Here is a 13,154-nt window from a genome sequence, read left to right on the forward strand (position 1 = left end):
TACCGCAGGTGGTCACTGCCGCCGTGTTTACTCACGGGCTGGCATTTTATTGGTGTGTCTGTACCTGGTGTCAGTAAAAATAAGCTGTTGATGAAAGACAGCCTTGGTTTCTCTAATCTTTAACATCAGTTTTCCAACTCAGCCCCACTTCTGGTCTTCTGAGAGATCCTTTTTAAAATTATCCTAGGAAAGATTTCTTGTCATTGGGTCCCAAAAGCAGAACAGTTCTGCTCACTGGAAAGAGGACGATGTTAAACTACTGAGGCTATCTGAAGCAGTTCCATTTACCATTAATTCATCGTTTAAACAGAGTGGCTTTGTTCTGCGTAGTTACCACTGTTTTCATACATATTTATTTACCATTACAATTTTTTTTACGATAAATTAATCCTAGTTCTTATATTGAATATTTTTGTGACTTAGCTAAGGTTTAAGATGCAATTTACACAGCTGTTTCATGAAGCTCATGGGGAGCTCACAGGGCAGCTGAGGTACGGACTGTGTTGTACTCCAGCGAAGTACTGTGAAATCTGTGATTAAAAAATACTGCAGTGTAATCTTCCTGATTTTTTTTCTCCTTTTCCTAAGAGTTTTAATTATTTGGTGCAGACAGATAACTGGCTCGAAGTTGTGTCTTTCATTCAGCAGAGATTTGCTCTATGTTGTTGATAGATTGTATAGTATCTGTGGGGAGGAAAGGAACATCGCTCACTGAACCGAATTCCTGTCCAGATTACAAATGTCAGGTTGGTAATAAAGCCTGCTCTTTCACCACTTGGCTATTTTTAGTAATTAGATCATGATTACAAAACAGAAATATTTTGATAATTGATCAAGTTACATGAAAACCTTAATCCTTTAGCATAATGTTCTTGAATTGTCTAAACATAGCACAAGGCCATATCAGGAGACAAAGACACACTACTGTATGCTGTGACCTTCAGTATTTCTTTGATTTTAATGTTCTATTTTCTGTTCTTTGGAACACAGTTTTTCTGAAAAAAACCACATGACCATTAATAAATAGGTCTCTTAAAGTTTTTTTTGAAGCTGTATTCACAAATATACTGTCTTTTACTCCTTTGCTGTAAGTTTGCTTGGTCCCAGCATAAAACTTAGTCTTGAAAAATATCACTGGCCTTAAAAACATGGATGGTAGGAGGTATTTGGCCTTCTGCAGGATTACCTGGTTGAGAATGGTGTTAGCAGGCATAGCGGAGGGACAAGAACAATTTGCCTTGATAGAGGAAAAAACACTGCTATTTGTTAACTGCATTAAAGACACTAAAGTCTTTCTCAGGGTTTGGGAGAGGTCTAGATAAGCCATATATGAGCTGATGGTGAATATTAGGATATTCATAAATAGTAAGTATGACATAGTCTTACTGTTATTTCATCAAAAATTTTCAAGTTGTTGTGACACTTGTGGTGTTAGGAATATACAAGTAGTATGCAGATAAGGTGATATTTAATCAGCTGAAATCAGCATATTTCCCCAAACTTGTTGTAAACTCTGTGTAATACGTACATTTGATTGTTTGGGCTCTCTAAGAAATAAGACTTTTGAGGTTTTTTGAAAGTTATTCCCTTGATGTTCCAGCAGGCCAAACAGATTATAAGCAATTCTTGGCAAATTGGTACAAATGTTTTGCTTTATAAGAAAATTATTTTAATTTTAATAATAAAGAACATGAACTCCATATATTGCTGAGGGATTTTAAAATTTATTTTACCATGCCTGTTGCTTTCTGTAACAATTTGAATATGATTGGTGAGAGCTGAGCCTTGCAAAAATAAGAGCTGTAGCCACATGGGTGGGCTGCCCTGGTGCATTTTTAGCTTCTGTTCCTGTATGGCAATACTTTATTTATGAACTGCTAGCACACAGCATTTCTTTTCATGCCCATCTGACTAAACCACAACTTCCAGCTACAACTTTGAACATATTCTCCATAATCCCCTGCCCAGCTCTCTTCACATCTTCCTTGCCCAGTCTAAATCCCTATGATTACCTGTGGACCTCCTCAAAACATTAAATCTTTTTGCTGCCAGGTTACCTGAATCAGCTGCTTATCTTCCCTCTCCCCAATTTCAAATTGATCCTTGCTTCCCCAAAGCTCTGGTCCTTTTCTACCCTGTTTTCTGTTGCAGGCCACTTACCCTGTGAGATATAGCAGAGACCCTGAAGTGCCATCTGGCTCAGGGTTCACAGACACCTACTCCCTTGACTCTGCTGCCAGGAACTCGGGGTAATGGTCACAAACTACCTGGTGAGAAAGGACAGGAAGCATGAGCAAACCAACTGTTGTTGAAATGTGCTCCACATAGGTGGTCAGCAAGGGAAACATTGCTTCCTGCCTTCTTCTGACAAAAAGGAACTGCCTCAATAATAGCTTTTGAAAGCATGAGGCATTTCCTTCTCCAGCTTTGCTGCTGGCATTTTCTGTGCTTGGCTGGGTTTCCATCATACCCAGCTGCTCCTTCCTGGTGGTGACAATACTTTCCTTCCATGTGACAAGAGGAGATCAGCAAAGTGAAGTAGGACAAATTTTTTCCACTTTCTTCCATCTGGTATAATTAAATACTTGAGAGAAAGCAGAGATTATGTATTCTTGATCCTGGGGAAGATATATAAATCTATCTACCAGTTCCCAACTTACTAGCATGCAGTGTTCTGGCTGTGCTACTGTTATGTTGGTTATATCATTAGGGTCCATGACAAAATCTAATTATTCTCCTCACTTATGTGTGACTTTTGTGTGAAGCTTCCTGTGTTTATACAGATTCTGGATGCTACAGGATAGACACAGTTAAAACTAAACATCTGATAGTCAGCCAGCCATCATTCTGGCACGTTTTTAGGTAATTAGCATGCATATGTCAGTAGAGTTCACAGAATCTCAGAACAGTCTGAGTTGGAAGGGACCCAGAAGGATCATCAAGTCCAACTTTTAAGTGGATGGACCATATGGGGATTGAACCCACAACCTTGGCATTATTAGCACCATACTCCCACCAAGTGATCCATCCAGAAGCCTTTGTAATAAAGTTCATTTGGGACTGAAAATGAAGAATCTCCAAAATGTCAGTTTAGCTGTTTATATTGCTAAGAGCTCAGGGTCATCTGACTCCTGTCTGCTCTGTTCTCACTGTCTTCTGCAACCAGGGATCCCATGGGTGACCACAGGAGAAGGGCTGTGTAAGGATGCTGTAGTGGTGCACAGCCAGACACCAGGCCTGTCACAGGTATTGGTAACTTCAGGTCTATCAGTTATTTCTCCATGCAGACAGATCTTTCTGAAACTTCTGCATCTTTCTGAAGATTTATTCATTTTGGTCTAAATATGCTTTTTCTGACTTCAAGTGATTTGTGCTACTTTTATTTTTCCAATTAAATGAGAAAGAAACCATTTCTTCCAGCCAATGAAGTAAAAAGAAAGAAAAGTGATTTCAGTCCATCTCACTTTTACTAACCCAAATGAACTTAAATGAACCAAAATTATTTTATTCCATGTCGATCTAAAATAAAATATTTAAATTTGAAGTCCTTGTAAAAAAAATAAGGAGAAACTATGAGGGCAGATTTCTTTCATTTCAGAGACCAGTAGTTCAGGTGCTTCCTAGGAAGGTGCAAAAACTGATTTCACTCTATGCTTCTGACTGAAGGACCTGAGTCAGTGGCTCCCATGGTAACTCTCTAACCACTGAGCTCTGGTAGCTCTGCAGTGGATGCTCTTGCTGCTGCTGTCGCTGCTGTTGTCTTCCAGTGGACATGATCTCTCTGTTTGCACTTCTCAAACTGAAGCTGTCATCCTTCTGTCTGTCAGGTTCTCTACCTGATGATCTCAGTTTCCTAGTTTTTTGGGGAAGCTTGTAGAATTGACTGTTTTCCCTTATATTAGTTTTTAAATTGTGGTCTCTTGGCTTCTGATTTTTTGATTCATCCCCCCCAATAAAACCCCCGAAACATATATCTGAGTTCCCAAACAGACCATAGTATGAAACGTTTCTGCATTGGTAAGAAAGTGTTTCTAAGCCAGTGGGCCAGGGGCCAGAGAGTTTTTCTGAGCTTAAGATAATTTCTAAACAACACCAATTTAACATTTGCAGAAGAATTTACTTTAACCTAGAGAAAAATACTTAGGATAATTTAGGCTGACATGTATGGAAAATCTAATAATAGGGACATAAAACAGGACAGGTCCACAAATTTGGACGAGTAAAAATAGGACAATATTTTCTTAGCATTTTCAGCAGTACAGAGACCATTAGCAGAGTAAGAACACTGTTATGCCCTATTAACAGATACTGTGGTGCAAAAAGCTTTCCTGTGAGAAGCTTCATATTTTATGTTGGAATAGCATATTCCTTTTCTTTTTTCTTTCTAGTCCTCTCTGCTATGCTTTCATATGCAATAATCCACTTTTTTCTCTTAAATTTAGGGAGAATAACTATTTCTGATTAACAGGCCAGCAAAGCAATGAAAAATTCAAAATTTGAAGCCCTTGTTTATTGATGTGAGAAGGTTCCTAGAAAAAGTTTTCCTGTTGTACTGCATGAACTTACTGAGTAAACTTAGCATGAGACTGCAACAAGGTATGTGACAGGTTTCTCATCCTCCCAGTCCTACTACCAGCAAGGAAGTGGCAGGACCATAGGAAATACAATGAAACATTGTATCTTTAATAGAGATCGTTTGACTAGCACTTTTAAAATCATACAGGTATTTTAAAAGAAATACACCATCTTTTTCTTTGTTGTGCTTCAGGAATGTTATTCTGCAGTTTAGTACTCCTGCTAAAACCACAGTGCTGCTTCCCCTTCCCCACCCCTCCAGTTGGAGATACAAAAGGCAAGGCTCACAGGCTGAGATAAGAACAATTTACTTGAAACAGCAATGAGATAAGAAAATGAACAGTAACAGCAACAATATTAATAACAGAGGTGTACCAAAGAGGTAGTGATTCACCTGCAAAAATGCTCACCACAGATCCCTTGAGAAATAAACAGTGCTGGATGGCTTCCCCCTGCCACCTTTACTCCACTGGAAGGAAAGAGAGTCCCCCCTCCTGTGCCTGGCAATGACCTGAGTTGTTATCAAATAATATCAGGGTCCTGGCCATGTCCCTTCCCAGCTACTGCAAAAAATTAACCTGTCCTGGCTGAAACCAGGACAGTCTTTAGTGTTGATTACTGCTATCAGCAACACTGTGCCTGCCAGGGAGATAATATTCAAGTTGAAGCTGCATTTCTTGTTTGTGGTGGAAAAATCAAAGACTTCAAACTTGCACACAAAATGTGAAGGGCTCTGTGGGGTGCTGTGACTGTAAGAAAATGAAGAAACTTCTCATAAATTATAAACAGACTTGACATCCTTTTGAATTGTGGAAAAGTTCTTTAAAAATGACCATTAAATAGATGTTTAAAAGTAGCTGTTTCCTCCAGGGTGCACAATATGGAGAAGCAGCCAGCCAGTGAGATGTGGAGACGAGGAGGCTGAGGGGTTAGGGTAGCCTTCCTCTCCCATCACACCTGAGCTCTTTAGTGTATGCCTCTGCTGTCCTTAGCTCTCTCCTGATCAGATTTATTTAAAAAAAAATACTTCTCTTATCTGATTGTAAACTTACAATTCATTCTGGTTTTATTATTCAGTGCTACATTCTCCCAATATGTAAAAACACAAAAAACACAGTCTTTGCCTTTGAGAAATTGCACTTTAAGCATAAGATACACTTGGAGAAACGACAGCAGAAATAAAAGAGGGAAGAGAAAGAAATGTAGCAAGATCATTTTGATTTCCAGACCATTGGATTTTAAGATTTTGGCCATGGAAGGGATTCATCTCAGTATATTGTAGTTGCTTAAAATACAGGCATCTGTCCTAAACTAAGGACCTGGGCTGCCCATAACCAAAGGAAAGCAGCAGATACCTCCAAAAGGGGATTTATCCACTTAAGGTAAGTGTCTAAAGAAGGTGGTGGGATGGACTCTGTAGAGTTCCTCTACTGATGCAAAGAAGCCCAAGTGATTTGTCGGATTAAATACTTCCTTTTCACATGGCAAGACTAATCCTAGGCTCAAATAGTTTTATTTCTTATTGAAAATTTAAAGTGGTGGCTCTGCTCCTGCCCCTTCCCTCACTGCTAGTTGGTGTCTGTGAAGGGAATTTATGCTGCAGTGCTAGCAATTCCCATCCTTTGTATTGAGAATATGCCTTGGGCCTAAGAAATGACAACCCTTGGACCTGTGATGACTTGAAAAATCACACACCAGTGCTATCTACCCTCCAGCCAGCATGGGACGAGTGATGCATTATAAATCCAGATCCTTTACCAGTGCAGAGATTAAAGAAGCAAGAAAGAAGTTTCTTAATCCCTGCCTCAAGCAGTTTAAAACCTCCTTCTTGCTTGGGGTCCTACATAAATTAGAACACAGGACTGCCTATATTCTGCAAATAAATCTTCCTTGATATTTACTTCTCACATAACTTCTCTGTAGCAAAATCTGAATTCCCCACGATATATGCTAATAAAACGTCAACCATTTTATAATTTAGTAGCATCATAATAATAATACTTTCTTCAGTTATATGTCTTTCAGGCAACATCTGACATACTGCTTGCATATAAAAAGTAAAATTAATATCTTAATATATCATTTCATCTTTTTCCTAATACCGAAACTCACTAAGTATAAACCACCTGTACAATAACCATGCATGAGTGCAAACCAAATGCAGATTAAATCAGCCTGAAAAAAAGTCTCTAACAAGTAATTTCCACATGCATTTGAGGACGACAATTTAGAAAAATCTAAGAATTATTGCTGCTAGAGTTAAGTCATAATAATGGCAGAGGACACTTAGTACTGAGCATTGCAATAGGATTAAAGAACACACTCCTTGCTTTTTTTCCAAAGAATAGGAAGTACCAAAAGAAAAGGCAGTGTTTAATTTATAAAACATGTTTTGCTCATATAGATAACCTTCTCTTTAAGGATGTGTGATGATACTTGACAGACTATCATGAATTAAGCTTTACAGTCAGAGGAGAAAAGATAACAAATATATCACCTCTAAAATTGTATATCAAGACAACCTGCCATTCTGAAAACTGGAATCATAGTGCCACAGGTTTCAATAAAGACACCAGAAAACAGTGGCCAGTTCTGCACATGAGCTGGTGAACACCATTTCAGAGCTGCTCCATCACCATGTTGCCTGTGACTACCCTGTATCCCACAGATCAATCCCTGCTCCGTGCTTGCTGCCGGGGACAGTCACAGGTAAAACTTGTGCTGAAATGCAAAGCTCTGACTCAAGTTGCCATGTTGTCTTTAGCTTTAAATTGAGAAAAACCTAGTGCTCACAGTGATGATCCAGAGTTTGAACTATTTCAAAGTTGGCTCAATATGTCCACACAAGTGCAATCAGAGCTGTTTGGCAAGCATGTTTACAGTAACCTCAGAACCCCAAATCAGCCCTCCCAGACCATTCACACTCCTGCTGTGAGGAGTCATCCTTTTTAACCCATGCTCAGATAATCCAGTGCCACTAGACTTCTGATGTTAAGTAGCTATAAAGACTTTGATGATTGGTTTCAAACAAGACCAACTGAACAGATGTTTAATTAAACAACAGTCAAGGTGTTGTTTGCCAGCACTTTAAGAATCTCAGCCTCCTGTTTTCAGTTGCATGAACTTTTTCTGCCGTGAACTTAACCTGTCACAATTGTCTTTCAATGAATATATTTGCCGATGCCAGAAGCAGAAAGAGTTCACAAATCAAGCTTTTGACAGGTTGCAGGCTGGGTCCCATTCTCACCTACACCTTGGTGCCTCGGGGGATGTGCTGTCTTCTCCAGCTGAAGTGCACAGGTATGCCTTTGCTTGCTTCCCTCACTCAGCTCATTCCCATCTGCAACACTTGGCTGCCTGGAACCCAGGTAAGACCTCTTCAATATTTAATTTTGCTGTTAAGCATGGAACTAAAGTATGTTGGGATTTTTCTGGTCCTTGTTTCTCTGTTAAAGGGAGTCAGGTTTAGAGAATATCACTGGTATTGAATGTCACAGTGTTAGGGTAGGAATTGGAATGTGTACCTGCCAAGATCGCTCACCGTGGATACCTGTATTTCACTACAGTGCTGTCGCAGTGGTTGCAGCTTAAATCATCTGAGAGTCTGTCCATTATTCTGACAGAGTATAAAATTTAAAGTCCAACACAGGAGGTAAATATTTGCTCAATTTTGCCTCAGACAGTGGATCTGTGGCCAGGTTTCTCTGTAGCCAGGGAGCCAGGCACAGCTGCATGGCTGCTCACCAGCATCATCTTCCTGTCACATGCCAGGCTCTCTGTGGTTGTGGGAGGTGAGAGTAGCTGCAGCAGCATGAAAGCCTGGTGACCCTTGCTAGCTTTCCCTGCCTGTGGTTGCTAAAGTACTCATCTAGGTACAGCTGTTGTGTCATGTGCTGTAGAGAGCTGTGTGCACCAAGCCCATGTGGACCCTGTAGCATCTGAAGTGCTTTTGTTTATGTTCCCACTATTCTGGGGACATATTTCATTTTAGCTCACTCAGTACAGTGATGGCTGTATGAAGGTGAGAAACAACAACAGAGCTGGGAAGCGGCACTTGGGGCATGCTCATACAGGGATGCCCCAGCAGCTGGAACTGCTTCAGGGCACACCAGCCTCAGTGGTTCCTACAGGTGGAGAAAGAGGTGGAAGATGAAAAGATGGGGCTGAGTTTGGTTTGGGAGTTCTACTTGGTGGCAGGATGCTGGGTCATCTTTTATACCCATGGCTGCCTTTTGTTTTTCCAACAGAAGTTTTGTGCTGGCAAGTCTCACTTTCTTCCAGGTAAGTAGGAAGACGAAAGATGCCACAATGAACCTCTCTTGGACTCATGCTGAGGTTCTCCTGTATGAGTCTTTTGCTTTGATACTTACATTACCTGACTTTCTTCACTACACTTTAAGATGCACTTATATCTTATCTCTGACAAAATTCATAGCACCTGACATCAGGCATTTCTCAGTGGTGTCTTCATTAGGACTTCTGGCTATGTTTTAAGTTAATGAAAAGAAACAAGAACCTCCAAAGAAAGAGCTAGATCTCTGCAAGCGGCCCCGCTGAATCCACTTAGAATTAAGTTGCTTGTATTTGAATACTACAATATTTTAGCTGATAGCATTCTGGTTATATTTTACACTAAGTGTGAATATGTTTTCAGTCGTCTCTGAAAGCCTTTGTGAAGTGTTCCTCTGCTTTCATCCCAGTTTCAGTGCTGAAATTTTCATCATGAGGGATTTTTTTTTCTAGAACTAAATCAAAGCCAGAGTTTCCTTTCAGTCATTATATTTTTATTACATCTCTGTCACTTTACTAAAGGCTGGCTCACGGTACAGCTGTGTGCAAGGGGTGCCCTGATGAGGGAGAGCACCAAGTGACAGAGCAGTTCTTCTCTTGCAGCAGTACCAGTCAGAGTTTGATGGGGAGGCATGAGGCTGGGGCTGGCCATCCTGTTACACCTCAGTAAGTACAGATGCTACAGTTACTCAGCCAATTTTGAAATATTATCATGTGATTTACATATCTCTCCAAGATTTTGTTAAAGTGCTTCTTTTAAGTAAATGCTATTGAGAAACATGTGACAGTGAATCCTTATTCCCTGCTCTCCTGCCAGGGACCCACAAGTGATATGAGACCTTTAAGTACAAAGAAGACATACATGTAGTAATTGAGTCTGATTCAGGTCCTGAGAGGGACAATCAACATCTGCTAATGAATAATGAGCATGGATTTGTATAACTAAAAAGAGCAGGCTAACTAAACAGAGGCATTGCTTTACACCTAGAGTCAAGTGTCCCTCATCATCTAAATTACAGCCTGAGCCATAGACTGAAATCTGGCTATAAAATGCTGTATTTTTGCTGTTGTAGTTGCATTTCAAGTATTCTGTGGGATCTTGATGTATCAATTGTTGAGGTTTTTTAACTGCACCTTTTCTAACAAGTTGAGCCAAGTAAAGCTGAACAGATAAAGCCTCCGAGGTACCCATTCCTTTTCAGAATTTCAGGACAGAACTTGTTTAAAAGGACAAGCCCTGTAAGGGAAGTCTTAATATAATGGGGAAGATACTGAAAGTTGTTTCAGGCAAAACAAACAAAAAATCCTGCAATTATTTAGAAAATTCATAATTATTCTGTTTATTTATTAATGACCATTCCATGGGGTCTGAGAGGGTTCTGACAGTGAACTAGGGATTCATTGCAAATTAACAGAAAATCTGAGGGACCCCTGATGTCAATCCTGGTCTCATTTCCACCGTTATGACTTGGATATCAACAGAAATAAGCAGAATTCATTCAAATCTGGCTCTGCTCACGGAGTCAATTGAAATGCTCACTATTCTTTTGTAGGAATGCTAGCAATGGGTATGTCAGGGTGAGAAGCATAATAAATTATTGCTTGTGGCAGATTGGCATTTTTACTGAGAAATAATATGTTGAAAATTTAAGTTTTAGCATGGATTTTCAATATGCTATCTGTATTTTTTATGATTATTTTGCAGTGGGTGGGTTCATTACTGAAGTTCTTAAAAAAATGTATACCTAAGAGCAAAAGGAGTACAGGCAAAGGATAATTGAGTTTTCTGTGTGTGTTGGGATTTAACTGATTTTGTCTGGAGAATACTGCTGGCTATACAAAACAATTAAATCTTTCTTTGATCTTCTTTTATGCTCAGTGCTGATAAGATGCCAGCATGCACAGCATGACTGTGATGCTGGGTCCTGCCACCCAGCCCTTGGGGACCTTCTCCGGGGTCGCAGCAAGCAACTGACAGCCTCATCAACCTGTGGGATGAATAGCCCTCAGAAGTACTGCATTATAGGCTACCTAGAGGTTGGTTTGCTCTTTCTTTTTAAATAAACTGAATTCTTACTAACCATATTCTCATCTGTACAGGGAGTTTGCCCAGACTAGGAAGTTCCTGTGGGAGTTTTCTGAATAATCATCAGACAGTGTGACATTAAGTCTGGTGGAAGGCTGTGCCTCACTGCAGCACATATGGAGGGTTTGGCAGCGAACAGCCTCCACAGTGATGTGTATCTTCTCAAGGGGGAGAAACATCCCTGAGATGCACAGGGATTGAGCACAGGGATTTCTGAAGGAGCTTTGTTCTGCAAGTGCTCTTCCCACACATGCCCCAGAGCTGAAGCCCATGGTCTGTATGTGTGAGTGCAAGGGTAGTGAGCTCCCACAGGCTGCAGGACCTTCTCCAGAGGATGTGTCCGTATGGTGTTGAGACCTGAGGCAACCTGTTAAGAGATTCACACCATACCCTCTCCTCTCTTTTGATCTGAAATGAGGCCAACGTTGCTGAAAGCAGAAAGCTGCCTCTGAAAAGGGAAGAACTAATGCTGTGGTCCAGTCTTTGGCCATGTGAGTGGGTCAGCAGATTCACAATGTGGCTGATCAGAGGGATGCCTCTCACTCCCTGGCTGCAGTAATGAGGGGGAACCACTGGATATATGGAAGGTGTGCAGAAATGAGGATTCCTCTGTTGCACATCCTGGAGGACTTTGCCCCACTGAGCTAATAAATTGTCACAAATAGAAATATTTTCACTAAATAACAGCTTAGGCTGAAGAGGAAGTTAAAATACAGCTTAATTTATAACAATTGAAAATAATTACAGTTTATGACCTTCTAGCTTAATGTTGTGACACATTTGCAAAGTAAAGTATGGACATGGAACCAAACACTGCTCCAAGTTGCACATTGTATCCACAGTTTTCTGCAAAATGTATATCACTCTTTCCTTTGCTGAAATAGCTTGAATCATCTTTCTGGCCCTAAAGCTGGATGGTTGCCTTTTATTCTTGCTTTTTAGGAGGAGATCAAAGAGCAATAGAAAATTAGTATTTTCACTTGCCTGTACTTATCTTTTGAATTATATAAATACAGACTCATGAAAAGGAGCAGCTGTTCCTCAATAATCCCTGTGATTTAATGCTGCTTCAACATATCTTGACCCGTGGTGGCTCTCTCCTGAAGAGGGTGAAAACTACAAACTCTGCTGCTTTGCAGAGTTCAAGAGAGAGACACACTCTGGCAATGTGTTCTGTTCTGTCAGTTTGCCTTAAATGTGTTGTCACCTACAGTGCATCAGAGTCCCACTTCACTTGCAATTCACTATCTCACCAGCACATTTTGAATGCTTTGCTGGAGGCAGGCCAGGAAGCTTTGCGTCTTGCATCCTGTAAAGCAAAGTTCTTCCTCCCCCAGTTCCCCTCCTGATGACCTGTGTCAGGCTTCATGATAAGAGCAAACCTTACTCATGAAAGTGGGTATTAGTCGATGTGGCAAGCTACCAAGAGCTGGGATTTAGCTGGGATTCAGATGGGAAAAATGTAGAATTCAACTGCTTTGTGTTTGGAAAGAAGCACTGCAAATAATTTTCAGTCTTTAATATGTCTTACTGTTTTTAAAATGTAGGTAAGTGGGTTTTAGCTCAATAATTGGATTTACTACTTACACATGTTTTGAAAGGAAAAGACAGGGCACTCAGGGTTGAAGAGAGTATAAAACTGCACAATTCAGAGTCAAATGGGATCTGCCAGACATGGAGATGCACGTGCTTGTCCTTTGAAGCAGATTTTTATGGAGCAGCCTTAGACATAAGTTGCCCCAGTGTCATATTGTATGTCTGTATAAACCAGAGTGAGTGTGCGCAGTCCTGCCAACTGCTTCAACAATCTGAGCTCTCCTTACCAGAGCTTTGTGAAATGACATTACAGAGTATTTTTTGTACTCTCTCTCATCTTCTAAAATGTGCATTCATACACTTGTCCAGTGTAGTATAGAATGACTGAATATAGTACATAATTATACCATACCTGTAAATCTATATCTCATCATTTATTTAAATGTGAATAATTCCCAGGTGGTTTCATAATGCAAAGATGTTAAAATCATTCCTGATTATTCTCTGTGGATCCTGAGTGTGCCAAGTGGGGTGCCTCTCCACCCGTCTCCTTCTGGGTCATTTCCAGCCTCCAGCCATGGGCCCTGAACGCATGCCTCCTCCTTCACCTCCCTCTGGGGTGCTGCATCCCCTCTTCCTCCTACCACTGTCCCTGCCAGCCAGGCAC

At 40.5% G+C, this 13,154-nt stretch overlaps 1 protein-coding gene across 1 annotated transcript in view; it reads left to right on the top strand.

Annotated features, from left to right (window-relative positions):
• Window positions 1-13,154, top strand: part of LAMB4 (laminin subunit beta 4) — a gene marked incomplete at its 3' end in the record, with an annotated part of 50,893 nt that overhangs the window by 396 nt on the left and 37,343 nt on the right. Inside the window, exons 2-5 of the mRNA XM_082279692.1 lie at window positions 7,798-7,875; window positions 8,823-8,856; window positions 9,469-9,531; window positions 10,745-10,902. Of these exons, the coding sequence (XP_082135818.1) occupies window positions 9,498-9,531; window positions 10,745-10,902 (192 nt within the window). The 5' untranslated portion in view covers window positions 7,798-7,875; window positions 8,823-8,856; window positions 9,469-9,497. The remainder of the gene's footprint in view (window positions 1-7,797; window positions 7,876-8,822; window positions 8,857-9,468; window positions 9,532-10,744; window positions 10,903-13,154) is intronic.

The sequence above is a fragment of the Coloeus monedula genome (assembly GCF_965178545.1).
Source record: "Coloeus monedula genome assembly, chromosome: 4".
Classification (NCBI taxonomy): Eukaryota; Metazoa; Chordata; class Aves; order Passeriformes; family Corvidae; genus Coloeus; species Coloeus monedula.